The following is an 18339-nucleotide window of genomic DNA, read 5'->3' as shown; positions in this document are numbered from 1 at the left end:
TAATATGATTTGTATTTTAAAGGATAATATTAAAAAAGTTAAAGATGTTAAAGGTCACATCTTTCAAACTTTCAGTTTGAAAGATGTGACCTTACAGCTGTAATTTTCAAGTAATTAAAATTTTATTATTGCAGGATAAATTGTATTTGAAATAAAAAAATCATCAACATACACTAACAGAATTATGTTGGTTATATGCAGAATTTTATAATTAAGATGTTAGTATATTTGACTTGAGGATATCATGATGTTGAGAAAGGGAAAATTTTTTATGGTTATTCTTTGAGTAAACAGTACTTTTCTTCTGTTATGTACTAGGAAAATGGAAAATATAAATCATGGAAAATGTTCGGAACATACTAAAAACCTTTTAGTAAGTATTAACATTCAGCCTTATCTATTTAGCCTAAATAGGCTGATAAGCTTTGTTATAATGATATAAAATTACAAAAAATAATGTAAAAAGATATTTAAAAAGATAAGATAATGATTTTTTTTTTATTCTTTATCATTGCGTAGGATTACTTCAGTCAGTCCATTATTCAAGTCTCTTCGAAGGGACTACTCAGGCCTTGCAGTCCTTTCAGTACTTTTTCATATGTTCTCATCATCATGTCCTTTCTGGTGTTAAAAATATTTGTGCAGTGAGTTTCTTTCTTGTGAGTGTGACGCGATTGTTTTTGTCCTTGATTTTTACATTTAATTTTATCTTGTCTGTGTGGTGTCTTCTGGTATAAGGCCAATTTCCTTCAGATCCTCTCTTATTTCTCTGATTCATCTGCATCCTGTCTTTGTATTTTTTGATTGGAGATTATATTGTACCAGCCATTTCAGAATTTATGAATCTTGCATCCTCATAATGTGTCTAAAGAATCCTAGTCTCCTCTTATGCATGGTATCAGTGATGATACCATAATGCCAATCTAACTCTTCATACACGAGACTGTTAGGGATGATCCACCACTTGCTACTTTTCTGCTACTTTTTGTTGATGCAGGTTCTTCCAATTCTTCTTTGGATTTTCTGGAGTCTGTCGGTCTTTGATTGTTTGTTCAGGTGGAAGAGGGTTTCTGCTTCATATGTAGCTTCCGGTTTTATAACTATGTTCTGTGTCTTATTTTTGTGTTTATGGATAGACTTTTTTACTGTAGGTGTACCAGGTTAATTTTTGTGCTTTAGCTAGTTTGTTTATTCTTGTTAGGATTGAGGTTTTTTTCATTTAGGTTGTTTGTTATTATTTCTTCGAGGTATTTAAATTGGGCTACTATTTTGACTTTATTACCTTTAATTGTGTTGGTTTTTGAGGCATAATTTTTGTTTTTTTGAATGATATTTTAAGGCCAGTTTTATTTCTGTGTTTTAGCTTTGTGATGTCGTTTACTAGCAGTGCCAAGTTGTAGGCAAAACCAAGGCATTTTTTTTTTTAGAGCTATTCCCTCATTACCATTTCCAGAGAGCAGTTAAATAGCAGCCGTGAGAGTCCATCGCCTTGGCGCAGTTCTGTTTTGATCTCAAATGGTCCGAGAGTTCACCTTTGAATTTCACTTTTGACTTAATGTTTGTGAGGGTTAGTTTTTATCTGGCTTATTAATTTAGGATATAGGCTGAGGTGTCTTAGATTTTTTTGTAGGAATTCTCTGTGGATCCAATCATATGCTTTCTTGAAGTCTATAAATGTTATCACCATGTCTCTGCTTCTTTTTCTGATGTAATACATTATTAACTTGGTAAATGATAAATGAATACAGTATATAATAATGAAATAATATGTACTTACTTTTTTAAGTATTTGTATCAGTTGTTCGTAAGTTTTTTTAACAGTTATTGCAGCATTAAGTTTCACACTAATATTTTGTAATTTGTTTAAAATTTCCTGTGCACTCCACGTATTCAAATCGGACTTATCTGCATAATTAGAATATAATTGGCCCTGTAACAATATATATAAAATTAAAATTAACTACTTGTACATAGTTTCTTAAGGGTTAGTATTTTTCTTTTTTTTTGTAAATGAAATCCTAAAGGCTTCAAAATATTTACAGCTAACAGAAATATATTTACCAAAATATTATATAAAAGAGCAGTGTGTAGCTGCTGCTGTTGTTGCTACTACTAATATATATTAATTACAAATGATTTTTTATTTTTGTAATAACTTAGTCCCTTGTGTGATTGAGTCCTTTAAAGTATGTCATTTAATATAAATATTACCTTTATATTAAGAGAATAGTAGTATGAGCATGGATATTATCATTCTTTTTTTACAGCAAAAGATTTTGCATATGTAATGGTTTCAAATAAGTGTCAACTTTGAACTGTCAGTTAAAAACTAAAGATATGAAATCTTCCCTATGGGACACTTCTAGTTCTAAAAGAGTTGTAACATCATTTACCTGAATTTCAGATACTCAGTAAATTATAACATGATGAGATATCCCAAAAAACAATTTCATATCTTATCTATCACATAATAAGAGATTAAAAAGTAACATTACAATTAAAACTCTGTGATTTAAGTGAATTTTAGAGTGTTGGGAAAAGACTTCTTTTTAACAGTCATGAAATCATGAGCTGGAGTTCTCTTACTTCTCTTTGAACCCTCAAAAAAATTGGGGCAAATTTATAGACTTTTATCCAATGAAAATTGAACATGATACTCTCACAATGTTCCAGCCACATACCGATTCCTTTCTCAGCTCTTAACCAATTTACTAAAACTTGTATATTGTCTCTAAACCTTTTATATTGGAATAGATCAACTTTAATTTTTGTTTTCATTCAGACATTTTGAATTGATCAAATAGATATTTTTTATCTATTTAATCAATATATATATAGTTTTTAATCAAATTTTATACAATTTATAAATAAAAAAAAATTCAATTAAAAAAAGAAATCGCATTATGCAGAACAACATTCCAATTACACATCTACAATGAAATTTGAAAAATAATTGATTTTCAAAGTTGATTAAAACTGAAGTATTTATTTATAAGTTAGCTGTGTTACCAGTTTAATTTTTATTTATTAAAAAGTTAATTTACCCTGTTTTATTTTTAAAAAAATTATATTCTTTTTTTTCTAATCTGTTAAACAGTCATTACAATAGTTTTTAATGACATATGATTTTTCAGTGTGATTATTTCATTGCAATCATGCCTATATTCAGAAGTTTTTTAAAATCTGATTAAGTGATTTCTTATTGCTGGGGTACATAGTCTTATTATTTTTTTCTATTAATTTAATTGTAATATTTTAAAATCACAGATCTCAGGATTCATTCTACTTACCTGTCAAAGTGAATTAGGGTACTGGATTTTAAGGCTAGTTTTTTGGATTGCTGGACTATTTTCTGGATACATGTTATGATATACTTGTACAATCAGTTTATGTGTAGATAAAATATACATAAATTTTGGTTTCAGAGCCTTTACAGGAAGATTTATTTGGAGAGCACTAAGGAATTGACTTAAGCTTTTTCCTTTTTAAGTGTGTGGTTTGATCCTATCATAAAAAGAATAACTGGAACATGAAAAAAAATATATATCCACAAATTCTTGTATTATTCCACAACATTCTTATTATTCTTCGTTAATATATGGCTTGTGTTAAATTCATTAACTTTTTAAATTGTGCAATGTATAGCACCTTCTTTCTTTACTGTTTAGCCTCCGGTAACTACCGTTTAGATAATTCTTCAGAGGATGAATTAGGATGATATGTATGATTGTAAATGAAGTGTAGTCTTGTACATTCTCAGTTCGACCATTCCTGAGATGTGTGGTTAATTGAAAACCAACCACCAAAGAACACCGGTATCCACGATCTAGTATTCAAATCTGTGTAAAAATAAATGTATAGCACCTAGTGGCAACATTGCAAAACAAAGTTGTGAAAATTGCAATGTAATATTTTATTTAGTCATTGTACTTTGCCTGTTTGTGTCAAACTATCAAAAGTGCCATGCAATTTTTATTGAATTTAAAATGAGTAATTTTCATGAAAAACAAATTAATGTGAAATTTTGTGTTATGGAAACATTTGAAATGTTACTAACAGCAGACAGGAATGAGACTTTAAGCCAGGCTCAAATGTATGAGAAGTGAAGACCATTCAGCATAATCCATGTTTATGCTGAATGTCAATATCTGAGACTGATGCAAAATTTAAGGAATTCAAACCATTGTTCGTTTGACAGCTGAAGAAGTAAGCATTTTAAAATCTGTGTACCTTGAAATTACTACACAAAATTTATTGATGAGTTACCCTGCAGCCAATTTGTGGATTTTGTGTTTTGACTGAAGAGAAAATATAAAACTGAGTTGATATTGAGTCAAGAGCTTCTGAATTGCGCTGTTAGGGATAAAATCTTTAAAAAATATCATTACTAGAGATAGGACATTAGGACTTGGCTATATGGAAGATTTTAATATTAAACAAAAGCACAATCATCACAATGGATGTCAAAAGAGTCCCCACAACTGCATAAAGAAAGACAAGTGCAGTTATGTAAATGTTTAGTCAAGGTATGTTTTTCTCTTGACTGTGAGGGTGCTGTTCAACATGAACTTTTTCCACAAGGCAAGACAGTGAATAAGGAGTATTATTTTGAAGTAGTGGAAACAGCTTTGAGGCTATTATAAAAAAAAAATGCCTGAAGCTTGAAGTCAAACCAATGCACGCTCCATGCTGACAATGCACTTGCGTACAAATTGCTATTAATCTGTCAGTTTTTGGAGAGCATTAGACAACAGTTATTCCACATCTTCATTCACTAGATCTAGCACAGCAGACTTATTCTCAAAATTAAAAATAAAGTTGCCAATTAATTCAACAAAGGAAAATTTACTAGTTGAACAGTGTAGTATTTTAAATGAAGAGTCCCAGAAATGTTTTGAAGGACTGAAGAAATGCCGGGAGCTGTGTAATTGAAGTGGAGGTGACTACTTTGAAGTGTCAATGATGAATAACTTCTCAGTTAAGTGGATGTTTTTTATTTAAATTTTGGGAATTTTACAGACAAACCTCAAACCTCATATGTGCATGTGTATGTATATAAACACATACACATACACATATACATAGAAAGAAAAAGAGAGAGAAAGAGAGAGAGAGAGAGAAAATAAGAGAGAGAGGGGGGGGGGGTTGTCGGTAAAACTGTAAATAACTTTAAAAATTTCTCAAATACAGGTTAATAAGCCATATACTTTGTTTTGTATAGAATATATATGCTTTATCTTGGTTTTACAGAATGATTTAGCATTAATAATCATTTCTGCATTCCAGAAAATTAATGAACTGGGCTAGCTCTCATAAGCAGTACAAAGCTAATTTCTTAAACTTCTTTCTTTTGTAGATAAGGAGTATCATCACATTAACTTTGTTTTTACTCCAAATTTGTCCAGAAATTCAGGTTATATTTCCAACTGATGATGGATTAAAGAACACTTTCTCTCAATTTTAAAGATATTGCAAAAATTTTGAGATGATCCAAATTTCTGCTCATAAGCAGAATGGATTATACGCATATATCTATTAAACTATTATTATTATTATTTCTTCACCCACTTCACAGAATTTTTTGGAACCAAGTTTCTCTGTCACAATGCTGAAACTTATGGAGAGTAATATTAGGAAAAAAGTATGAGGTATAAAGATGTTAGAAAATTGAATAGAAAATTCTGAAATCATAAATCACTGATGATCAAAAAATTTCATACTCATTTCTTCCACTCAATCATCTTTCATCACTAGAGTACTCTGACAAATGCCATGTTGTTCATCATAAACATTCATTTTTAGTAAACAAATGGCAACATTACCCACTTTTACTTTCCACATAAAATATGGCCTATAAACCTCACAAAGCTGCCTGTAATTTCACAGTGTGGTTCACAATGTGAAATTTGAGGTTCTCACATTGGTGGGATTATTTTAATATCACACACACACACACACACACCAGTGCATTCTGCTATTTATCATATCACTCATTGTAAATTTCATTTATGCATCACCAATCACCAATCACATAGTAGTTGATGTATCACATGTAAATAGTGATAAATAACTGGATCATATTGAAATGAGTGCATGCAAAATCCCAAATTGTTGCTATTATTGGTGATAATTTCAAAACAAACTTCATAATTTATTTTATTACTGCGGGTAACTTTTTTTATGACTGTGGGGTAACTTAATCATAACAGGAAAAATAAATTAAAAAAAACCTTTAAAGAAGTCAAATTGTTTTCTATTTTTTGTTTTTCATAACGTAACTTGTCCAGTTTTTTAGTTTTATCAAATATGATGCTTGATATATTTTCAATAATTTTCTGTAACATCAAAAAAAAATTATTAATTAAATTATCTGAATACTTAATTCATTTTTACTAAATAAAAATTACATCTAAGTAGATGCTGCTGGATATCATCTTTTAATAACATGATTAACCTGAGTAAAAATGTGTCTGGTAATTACAAGCTATTACAATTTTAGGTCTAACATAACTTAAAATTAAATCATAAAATTAGTTATCATAACTTTTCAACTTAATTATGACCATTTTTATTACAAATGACAATCTACTAAGGTTATAAGCTACTAAACATACAAACAATATCATTGCATCCAGTGTTGTTAACTTTTACGGGATGTGGGATAGGCTACATTAAATACATAGCAATCAACATTCTTTTCCCTTTCTACAAGTAAATATGTAAATAATTTATTTTTCTTGATACATATTCTTTTACTATTTTTATTCTAAAATATACCAGATGTATTTTGTCAGGTTGTATGGGACTGTAGATAACTTCGATATTGAATTCTCTCCAAGAATATAAATTTAATATACTTATGGCAAGGAAAGAATTCTCATTTTCTTATAAAAAAATTGTGTATTTTCTGCTAAAACAATTTTTTGTTATAATTTCATGGTGCAGGTTTATATTACAGTGTATTAAAAGAGTATATGACAAAAACTTACTGAAACACTTTTAGTTACTATATAAACTACCAAAAATTGATGAAAGCTGCTAGAGAGATGGGAAAGCAGTGACTATTTCAAATCATTAGAGTATTGTAAAAAGAGAAGACCCCCAGCAGATTGCAAAAAGGAATATTAATGGCTATTTCTATAAAAGGAAGCAGGAAAGAGTTTAACAATTACAGAAGTATCACCGTGAATAGTTGTTGAGGAAAATTATTTACAGGAGAATAGGATTTAAGCAATAAAGGGAGGAAGACAAATAATTGAACTCATGTATTTGTTGCAGAGAAGGAATGTCAAGTAAGGTACTATGAATACAGGTAGGATCTGCTGAAACTTTCTGGATCCTAAAAATATGTATAAAAATGCAGATAGAAGAAAAGACACTAAAGAAAATAGTGTGCAGAAAGTGAGATGAATTAAGGGCAAGTTCAGAGAGTGAAAGACAGGTCATATAGAACAGAACAATAGTCTGATCCTTGGGTAAGGTAGCACGCACTTGTCACTCTTGTTATTCAGTTTTGTGAAGAATGATACACTGAGGAAATGAAACAAAACGTAGGAAAAGGAAAAAAATGGCATTTGGAGAACTAATAATGTGAGGAAACAGAACAAGAAGTTCAAGGACAGCTGAATGTGTTTGGAGAGCTATAATTGTTTTTAAAGTGAACAATTACAGGAGTTATCATTGCCTGAGAAACAGAAAATCAATGTTTCAGACTATGATAACTGGAAATAAAATTTATATGAAAAACTGTAGAAAATAGTTCATAATAATGCAGTGTATTTAAATTTATAATAAAAATGATGCAAATAAAATTAATAAATGAATATTTTTGAAAATTTTTATTACAATACATTGTAATATTGTTTTATGTGAAGACAACATTTTTTTTAGTTTGTAGTGCATTATGAGGCATAGAGGGCTAAGAAAGAAAATAACTTTAATTGAAGGAAATATGCTTACTATGTGGCAAATTCAGAGGGTTATCAACACATATCCCAAACCCAAAAAGAATTTAATTTCATGAAAGCACAGAAAAAATATTTTTGGTCTAAAAATATTTCTTGTATTACAAAAAAAGAAATACAAGAAAAAAAATTACTTATGCGCATGCATTAATTCTTGTTCAGACTGTAGAGGTTTACAAGACTGTTGGTAAAGTTTCAGCTACACCTTATAGTGCTTTGCATTGGATACATTTTATATCCAATGACTGGATTTTATAGTCATATTATTCAGAATGCTTACATCAAAATAAGCATATCTCTTGTTAGTGATACAAAAGTCCTTCTGAGATATAAAATAATTCATTTCTTAATACTGGACTTTATTCCAATGACAAAGCAGAAATTTGTTGTAAAAAAACTTGCAAATAAATGAGTACATATAATTTAGTGAGTGAGGGGACATTAATTTATATTCAAAATAGTCATGTACTTGAAAGAAAATACTGTTGTAACCTTTTTTGGCAAATTTTTTAAAATTTTTGTAGGACAAAAAGACAAATATTTTTTTTACTTTTTAGCATAACAATCTATTTTTGTGTTGCTTGATATTTTGTCATGCTGATCAAAGAGTTTTTACAACATTATTTTCACTTTATTAATAGAATTTATTTTTTATTGATTTATTTATAGCCACAAAAACAAAAATTTGCAGTTTTAATGATAAAAGAACAATTTTTTTGTTATCTTATAAAATTATCTCAAGAATATTTTGATTGCCTTATTTATTGTTTTTGACAAAAAAAAATCTTAGTTTAAAATTTTAAATTAGGTGTATTTTGAATAAAATGGCAATTGCAATAAAACATTTTTTTAAACAGTGAATGAGAGAAAAATTTATAAAAAGTAATTAAAACATTCTGTAGCTTGGGTTGAAATTATAGTTTCAGAATCAGGCATTTCTATTTGTATATTTGTTAATTAAAAAAAAAAAAAAAACACTCATTAACATTTAAATTGTGTTACGCACTTAAAATGAATATTGTGAATTATGAAGGATGTAGTTTTAAATTAAACATTAAAATAATTATTTGCCTTATTCTTGGGCAATTTCTACATTCAAAATAATCTAAAATTTTGTCTGTTTTTCTATTCGGAGACTTATTTATGATTGCTCTTTAAGTTTTATTTAGTTTCTCTTTGTTTTTTTTACAGAATTCTGAATCAAATCATTTAAGTAAGAAAGCCTTATATTATATTCTGGCCAAGACAATAAACTTAACATTCTCAAACTTTTTTTTTATGACAAAAATGTAAAAAATAAAAAGTATTAAAAATGTATGAGAGCAGGCCAAAGTTATAACTACGCAATAATACACAAAATTTACAGTACATTAAGAATATAGTCTTAATATTTTACTGATAACTATTTATTAGATTGACATCTTATTGGCTACATGACAAGGCAAATTTTTACAAGTTTTTATTTAATAATTAATTATCTGCATCTACAGGATTCAAATGCACAACTGACAATCCGGATGCAATGATTCAGGAATGTTTTTCCAGGTATACTGGCCAAACAAAAAACTATGACAATAACATCTGTGCAAACTATATTTTCAAACAAACCCATTTTGAATTCAATGCATAAAAAAACTCTTGCCAAAGAGGAATTTTTCCAATACTTAGGTTTCTGTATTTCTTCAGTGTAAAATTGACTAGTCTAGAGTAACTTGATATGAATTATGAAATAACTGAAGACTGATAGATGTACTTTTGCAAAGTTTACATCTCATAAAAAGTAGAAGATAAAGAAAATAATTGTTGAGGATGACGAAAACTTGCATAAAAAACAACTGAGGATGGGTTCTACAATAACAATGGGATTTTAAGGGAATCTGTAGACAGAATAAAGCAGTGTTCATTGGAGAGATACTGAACCTAATAGTTCAGTATTTTAAAATCTTAAAGCACTGCTTTATGATCATTCTGTGTCAGCCATGTTTATGGTTTTGTAGACCTGCTAATGGCACTCACAACATGTAGATTGATGGGGATCCGCAAAATTGAAAAACAAAAAACAACATGGTTCTGTTTGCCAACTCTTTGACACCTACCTGGTTCATGTGACAGTAAGTAAAAACCAAAAATGCATATCCCTTAAAGAATCTATTATTAGAAATCGTATAACCAATAAAAATCAATTGATGTTCAAAACAAGTAATGAAAAGAAATCCCATGATTAATCTATCAATTTGTCCTTCTCATCTTCTCTTCACTAAAATACCCGGCAAAAATATGTCCAAAGTTGTAATATTAATTACAAAATAACTACTAATTAATGTAATTAATGAAAAAACTATTTTTTTGAGTTAAATTTAAGTAAATTATAAGATGAAATATTTTAAAGAAAAAATTTAATGGTATAAAAACCTCTGTTGGTTTATGATGATATGCAAGTTGATACGGGTGATTTCTTTGCATTGCTTTTCGGCGTTGGAGATCAACACCTTTAATATTACTATCAAGGGTTTGCTTCAACTTTTTATTTTCCTCTGACAATTTTTTTATTCTCTCTGCTTGTCTTTTAAATGTACTTGTAGCTGTGAACTGACTCTGTACTGCAGACTTTTCTAAGATTAAAAAAAATGCAATGTCTATAAACAGGTTTTTTTAAATAATTGAATTACAAAATCTACTGTAGTACAAGTAAAATGTATTTTCATATTATAATAATTGAAAGTACTTAATGTGTTTCCATGTACATTTTTGTTAAATTGTTTTAAAACACTCTTCTTAACTAGTTACAGTTAGGTTTGTAAGGATTTTCTGTTTATTTTTCTTCAGTTTTGTTCTAATAAAAAATAGATTTTTAAAACTTTTTATTTAATTTTTACTGGCTGCATTTACATTAATTTTCTCAGAATTAAATTCTGTACAAATTTTGTTACTAAAAGCTTCTGCATTTAGTAGTCATTTAACACAAACTTTGTGTTTTACTTCGGATATATTAAAAATTTCTAAAGTTACCAGTTCTGACTTGTTTTATCCTATTTCGCCGTTCAAATTATATAAGAAATAACCAACTTAACTCCTTCATTTGGGTCCCAAAAATTACAGTAGGGCTTCTTTTCATTAGAAGAGCTTAAATCCGGGCGAAATTTTTCGCTGGTCTTAACTCGAAAACAAAGAGTTTTCCTAAGGTTTCATGTAAGACCTATGTTTATACGAACGTTTTTCATTATTTTCACCAGTAGTATATGTCCTGAAAGTTACTTCGTTTCTTCGTGGGACACCCAGGTATATAACATTTTTCCCTAATGTGTACGTCAACTATAAGCAATTCCATCGCCCAGTAAAACATTGAAATAAATAATGATATTCGGTTAAAATAAATCAAAAGATTTAATTTCAGTAAAACAAAATGAAATTAAAAAAAAAATTACAGTTAGAAAAATAAGAAAATCTTATTTAAAATAAAAAAAAGAAATTAAAGAATAGCTCAAGCTGGTATTATATTATTGAACATTTTTGTCCAATAATTCTAAGAAACCCGACTAAATTTTTGATTATATAAAGGTGTGCCTAGTAGTAGCCTACAATCTTGCCAATTTTAATAATTCTGTTGATTTCTTTCATTAATTTTTTAATATCTGCCATTAAAAATGTTGTATTATTACTACCAGTATATATTTTCAGCGCCGACTATACGGATTTACATCGAGATGGTGAAAGAACCCGATGCCGGTGTTTCTTAATAGTTCATCAAAATTTTTGAATTTACACGGTACACGATTTAATAATGTCATAAAATTATAGTTTTAACATATCTTTATTCAATGGAGTATTATTCTTTTCAATCAATTAATTATGCCACTTTTCCTAACATTTGACTTCGGAGGCTTGAGAAGTTAATTGTTGTATGGTGCATTATCGATAACAACCATCGATTGGTAGGGGGGGGGGGGAGACCAGGAATTAATTTTTCAGATGCCCACTTCATGAAATTGGTGTTGTTGACCCCGTCATGATAGTCACCGCTTTTTTGATTCGTTTATTAAGTCAACATCGCTCCGGAATGAAATCTATTTCTCCTCGAGCCTGTGATTAACCGACCATCTTCATTAATGGGAACTTTTACTCCTGCACCAGTGTCATCCGACCACGATTCCGCCTCATCGCACCCAGGCAACCCCCACACGTACGGGGGACCACTAGGCACTCAGCCGAGGATCTATCCGCCCCCGCGCCCTCTGGCGCCATTCTCCTCTGCGGGACTCCTCATATAATCGGAGATTCCTCATGATCGTCCTCACGAATCTTCCACTGTCTTCACGAGTCACTGTTCCTCACGAGTCTTCCGCTGTGCCTCACCTTGTAATAAAACTCGTAGGGTATCTTCAGATTGTAACATGTGCTCGCGTCTCAGGTTGCCGAGCATCTCTCTACGCTCTATGGCGAATTGCGGACACAAAAAGAAAACATGTTGGGGGGTATCTTCTACCTCGCACTCCGGACAATTTTCAGATCGATCGAGCCCGAATCTATACAAATAAGACCTGAATCCCCCATGACCCGCCAGAAATTGCGTTATCACAAAACTCAGCGTGCCATGGGTCCTCCGGCACCACGCCCTGATGTCCCCAATAAGGTGGTGGGTCCACCAAATTCCTTATAAGCCTATTAAATTACACATACAAATTTTTTGCTGCACTTTATTTAAACTGATATCATTTTAAAGTGAGATACGATTCTCCAATTCTTTAATAAAGTTGACAGTTACACAATTGGATTGTGGTGGACACCACATTGGATCATATTTTTTTTGGACACGATTGCTCATGTCTGTAATAATTGAGATAAATGTGAGGGATGATGAAGTACAAAGTCACAATGATTTCAGGTGAACCGGAAGCAATGTGGCGAATATTTGGCTTTGATATGCTCAGCAGTCGCACACTATTGTTTGATTACCAGTTCATCTTCCTGATGAGCAAAACATTTTTTCCATCGGCTTAATTTAAACAAAGATCCCGAGGTGAATAGTCAAATAACTAAAACCAAATTTGATTTTTGCGGTTCGTCGTCAGGTGAAATTTTTCATTTCTCGAATCTATCTTAGTCTTTTTCTGTTTTCCCCCACTAGTGTTTGTTACGTTACGTATTAGTAATTGCTCATGTTTTAATTATAAGGTATTTGGAGGCATTTCCAGAGAAATTATAAATATAATCTAGCCAAACTTAACCTACGCTCGCTTCGCTTGCTAACCTTAACTAGTGATCGTATTTAAGTTTGATTAGATTATACAAGGGTAAAATTGATTTACCCTTGTAAATCAATTATTATTATCCGCAATTTAGTTATATTTTTGTTTATGTTGGTAGTACTGTCGTGTTGCGTTGATGACGCATGGTTTAATTGTTATTATGTCTGTGCAGGTTCGATGCTGCTATGTTAATTTCATTATCGCTGCCCTGCCGTTAACCATGGTTGCTCCGCTTTCTGTTTGCACCGAAGAAGAGCAACGTTCAATGATCCGTTTTTTGTGGTCGGAAGGTGTATCAGGGGCCGAAATTCATCGAAGACTTTCGGTACAGTACGGGAACAGTGTGTTGCCGCAACGGAATGTCTACAAATGGATTGAAAATTTCAAAAACGGACGCACAAGTGTTACGCCCGATGAAGGAGCCGGATGACTGTTTACCGCCACAAATGAGGAAAACATTGAGCGTGCACGTGGCATGGTTTTCTTAGACAGAAGCGTAACTATTGATGAAGAGGCACATCGTCTGCAAATTAGTCACGGTTCTGCCTACGAAATCATCCACAACAGACTTGGATTTCATAAAGTCTGTGCAAGATGGGTCCCAAAACAACTCACACATTCGCATAAACAAACGCGCTTGGACATCTGCCAAAAACATTTCGATCGCTATGGTAACGAACGGGACATCTTAGACAGAATCATCACCGGTGACGAAACATGGATCCATCATTACCAGTCGGAGAGTAAACGGCAGAGTATGGAATGGAAATATCCAAATTCTCCGTGCAAAAAAAAACTTTTCAAGACCCAACTGTCCGCAGAAAAACTGATGCTTACGGTTTTTTGAGACTCGCAAGGCCCAGTACTGGAACATTATGAGGAAAGGGGCACGACAATAAACAGTGCTCGTTACAGTGAGATGCTTACCGCCAAGCTGAAGCATGCAATTCGAAGCAAACGCCGAGGACTGCTGTCGAAAGGTGTTGTGTTGTTGCACGATAATGCCCGTCTACATACTGCTGCCTACACTGCTGTAACGCTCCAGAAATTCAACTCTGAAGTACCGGCTCATCCTCATCTTGCCCCTTTTGACTACCACTTGTTTGGTCTACTCAAAGAGACATTAAGGGGCCGTCGATTTACCTCGGACGAAATAGTGAAAGAAGCGGTGAATTCCTGGTTCGCAGCTCAACGGAAAACCTTATTTTATGAGGGCATCAGGAAGCTTGTGCAACGATGGATGCGTTGAAATGCAAGGAGACTATGTTGAAAAATGATATACATGTAAGTTTCCTATTTGTTTTGCAATAAAATTTATAACTTTGGGGATAATATTGACTTACCCTCGTATTTATAATTATAACATGAGCAATTACTAATACGTAAAGTAAAAAAAAAACATTGTGGGGGGAAAACATTACAGACCCCGATCTTGCACTTACGATACCAAGCTTCCCTTCACACTAAAAATACGACAGTTTTCTATAAAACTTACATTTTTAATGAAAATCAATAAATCTCAAAGTCAAAAATGGAAAAAGTTTGTATTTATCTTCCCAAACCGGTGTTTAGCCATATACAGCTGTATGTTACATTGTCAAAAGTGCGAAGGTTCGATGACGTAAAAATTCAAATCACCACGGGCCAAAGAAAGGTAAGTTACTTCTAGATTCAGAAAAAAATATTTACAAAAAAAATTGTTTATGTAAAAGTTTTCCAGGGTAATTAAATTACAACATATTAGAATGCAGATGCAAATTAAAATTTTAAATTAATGACTAATATAAGGAATTTTACGGGAAGGGCTGTTTTAAAACTGAAACTATAGAATTGTATCTTAGGAAAACCAGAAGCCACTTGCACGTTAAACATTTTCTATCAAAGAAAAGAGCATAAATTGTTTAGGATACGGCGCAATATACTACGTATTCTAGTGGTCGTTGTATGTTTTGCAACGTATTATTGCTAGTAATACCATTATTAGAAACTTCTATAACAACCTAATAACACTGTGGATCAATTTCAACTTTTTGTGATTCCTGAATGGTTTTCCACCATTTGAAGTGTTTGAATGGTGTTTCTTGTAGATTTTTATCTCCTGAATTCAAATCTGCTATCAAAAATATTATAAGGTTTGAGAGAAATAGGAATTTTACTTTTTACTGAATTTAGCAGTTTTTTTTTTTAAAGCTAAAGGCTAATAATTTTCTAATTTACAGTATTAAAAATATACAGCAACAATTTTTTTTGTGGATAAATGATTTAAAAAAAGCATTTAATTTGTGTACAAATATAAATAAAGTAGATTATAGTCTTATTGTATTACATTTTAAGGAAAAGGAATGGAAAAATTTATATGTATAAACTGAACTGCAATTTTTAATTTTACATGCCTAGCTGAATCTTTTTGCATATGTCTTCCTCTTGTATGTGTATACAGTTTCTCTTTTCAGCTGTCAACAGCAGTATGCAAGCATTACCGGTGTCCCATTTTTCTTGGTAATGATGCTCCATGTTTGAGATTTCCTCCACGTTCAATTTCTCACCACGTTCATCGCTAACATCTGCAAGGTATCTTGGAAAAAAGTCTACATGAATATGCAGAAAATACATCTTTAAAGACATATTACATCCAACATTTCTATATGCCTCAATCATATTGTCAATTATCTCCTTATAATTAGGTGGTTTGTGTTTTCCAACAAAGTTACTGACGACCGATTTGAATGCTTTCCAAACTTCCCATTCTGTTCGCTGAAGCAACACATCAAAATGGTACATCCTTCATTAGATTTTTTATGTGTGGCCTAATGAAGATACCTTTCTTGATTTTGGGATCACTAATTTTAGGAAATTTCTCCTGTAGGTACTGAAATCTCCTTTGCTTTTGATCTACGGCCTTCATATAGTTTTTCATCAAACCAAATTTGATATGCAGTGGAGGTAAGAATAGTTTATGTGGATCTACAAGTGATTAATGTAAAATGTTCTTTGTCTCAGGTTCATAGTGTTCACACACAGGCCATTCTTTCACAGTGTAATGGGATGTTTTTGCTCTGCTATCAAACTTACATAGGAAACAATTATGCTTTGTATAACCAAGCTGCATTCTGGCAAGCAGTACTAACTTTTAAGTCACAGTATATGTTCAATCTGTAAGAATTATAATTCACAGAATCAAGTAAAAGTTTCATTGTCTCATATGACTCAGGTACAGGTGCACTCAGAAGCACAGTTCCTATATGAAGTAGAACTCTTTTCAAACTTGCCTTGGAAGCATGTATAAACAGTCACCTTTGTCTGGTTTTTGTTTACACCCCAGTTATTTCACAATTCCATTAATATCTTTGCAAAGGCCATATTCTCATCTGAAGAAAAGGACGGTACTAAATGTTTTTCATGATTGTGATAAACAAATGTTTTGACATTTTCCTGTATTAGATGCCATTACTGTAGTCTGTAGGAGCTGTGTTTTCTTTTTGGGAAGTCAAGGTCATGAATAAGATCATTGAGTTCCATCTGAGAAATTAGATGCATACGTGATACCGATTGAAAATAGTCCTCAGAATTTTCAGTAATTTGGTCAGTTTTTAAATTCTCTGATCCTTCACTCTGAAGCATCTTCCGTTGGCCTTTTCGGAATAGGTAAGATATCATTATGCAATACAGGTCTGAAAGTTGATGGTATATCGGGGTATGTGATCAAATATTTTGTTTTGGATGTATGACCAGAATCTGTGTGAGACAAAAGTAACAATCTGAAATGTTACTGTGGGGTTCCCTCCGGATCATAGGCACAGCAAAAGGTACTGAGATTCTTTTTCCAGTAATCTATGATCTAAGCGGCACGTAAGTAGCAAGTTGAACAACACATATGTAGGGTCCACAGTTTGTCTTAGTTTCCAACTAGCCAACCTAATTAAAGTTTATGAAGCTTTCTTAATTACTGAAGTCATTATCCTACTTTGAGATTTCAACATAAATTGTTCATAAATATAACAAAAGAAATTGCAGTTATTCACAAAACATTTTCGAGAAGATGTGTTGAAACACTGACATTAAGTGGTAATAATAATCACAGCTGATGAAGTTGTTATTTTTATCTATCATGCCAGAAGATTGTGAAATAGATAATAGACTAGTATTACCAATATTGCTTTTTATTATTAATTTATAACATTTTGTGCAGCATCATTGTGCATCTCGGGTATGAATTACAAAAAAAAAAATTAAACGCATTTCTTGAAAACTGAGGATGATGGGAATAAAATTTAAGTATTTTTGGCATTTAGCAGTTATATTTTAATTATTTCAGTTGTAGATTTTCAGGAAGCAAAGTAATTGTTTGACTGTGTAATTAATAACTACAACTTGTTACAATAATAAACTTTACAAGCCTATTACAATTTTAAAATTAGTTTTATAATTGTTTTTATATAAAAATATTCTATCTTTAATGACTGCATTTATTTCTAAATTACCTTGCAACTCGGTCACATTTCTAAGCTGCTTTAGTTTAACTTGTAGATTCCACTTTTTTTCTGGAAATTGCCCATCTGTACTGATTTTTTCCATTTCTTTTCAGTCACTTTCGTATGTGTACATATAAAAAAGTATTGATTTTTAATTACTTAAAAATAATCTATTAAAAAAAAAAAAAAAAAATACATAAACAAGTTTAAGTTACAACATTAGTTTATGTAAAAATAATAACAAGAAAAGTCAGGTGATCATGTATCTCTGTTATCCTACATTTAATTTAAATTAAAAAAATAATTAATTTAACTCAAATTCAAAACAAAGATTTATTTGTAATTTTATTTAATCTAATTTTATTTAAAAAAATAAAATAAAAATAATTTCAAATTTGCTGCAAAAGTATTTACTTTTGAAAAAAAAAAAAAAAACAGAAGTCAGTTCTATAAATATGTTTTTTGTCAATAAAGTTAATTTTAGTTACAAGTTCCAATTCACTGGAACCATAAGTAAATCTGATTACAAAAAATAATTGACATGCAAAGAGAGGTTTCCCTTGAAATCTCTCAATGAATCCATATATGAATACCTTATGTATACATATGTATACATTATATAGTCTTCATAATGAAGGGGTCTCTGTAATTTAAATC

The 18339-nt window shown here is 31.1% G+C and overlaps 1 protein-coding gene across 1 annotated transcript in view; it reads right to left on the bottom strand.

The window, feature by feature from the left end:
• Positions 1 to 17846, bottom strand: part of LOC142329537 (uncharacterized) — a 33529-nt gene extending 15683 nt beyond the window's left edge. The window contains exons 1-4 of the mRNA XM_075374209.1: positions 17692 to 17846; positions 10377 to 10576; positions 6231 to 6335; positions 1778 to 1930 (exon numbers count right to left, since the gene is read on the bottom strand). Of these exons, the coding sequence (XP_075230324.1) occupies positions 1778 to 1930; positions 6231 to 6335; positions 10377 to 10576; positions 17692 to 17785 (552 nt within the window). The 5' untranslated portion in view covers positions 17786 to 17846. The remainder of the gene's footprint in view (positions 1 to 1777; positions 1931 to 6230; positions 6336 to 10376; positions 10577 to 17691) is intronic.
• Positions 17847 to 18339: the final 493 nt, after the last annotated feature.

The sequence above is a fragment of the Lycorma delicatula genome, chromosome 8 (assembly GCF_047948215.1).
Source record: "Lycorma delicatula isolate Av1 chromosome 8, ASM4794821v1, whole genome shotgun sequence".
Lineage (NCBI taxonomy): Eukaryota > Metazoa > Arthropoda > Insecta > Hemiptera > Fulgoridae > Lycorma > Lycorma delicatula.
The sequence above is the reverse complement of the archived record's forward strand: the minus strand, read 5'-3'. Positions and strand labels throughout refer to the sequence as shown.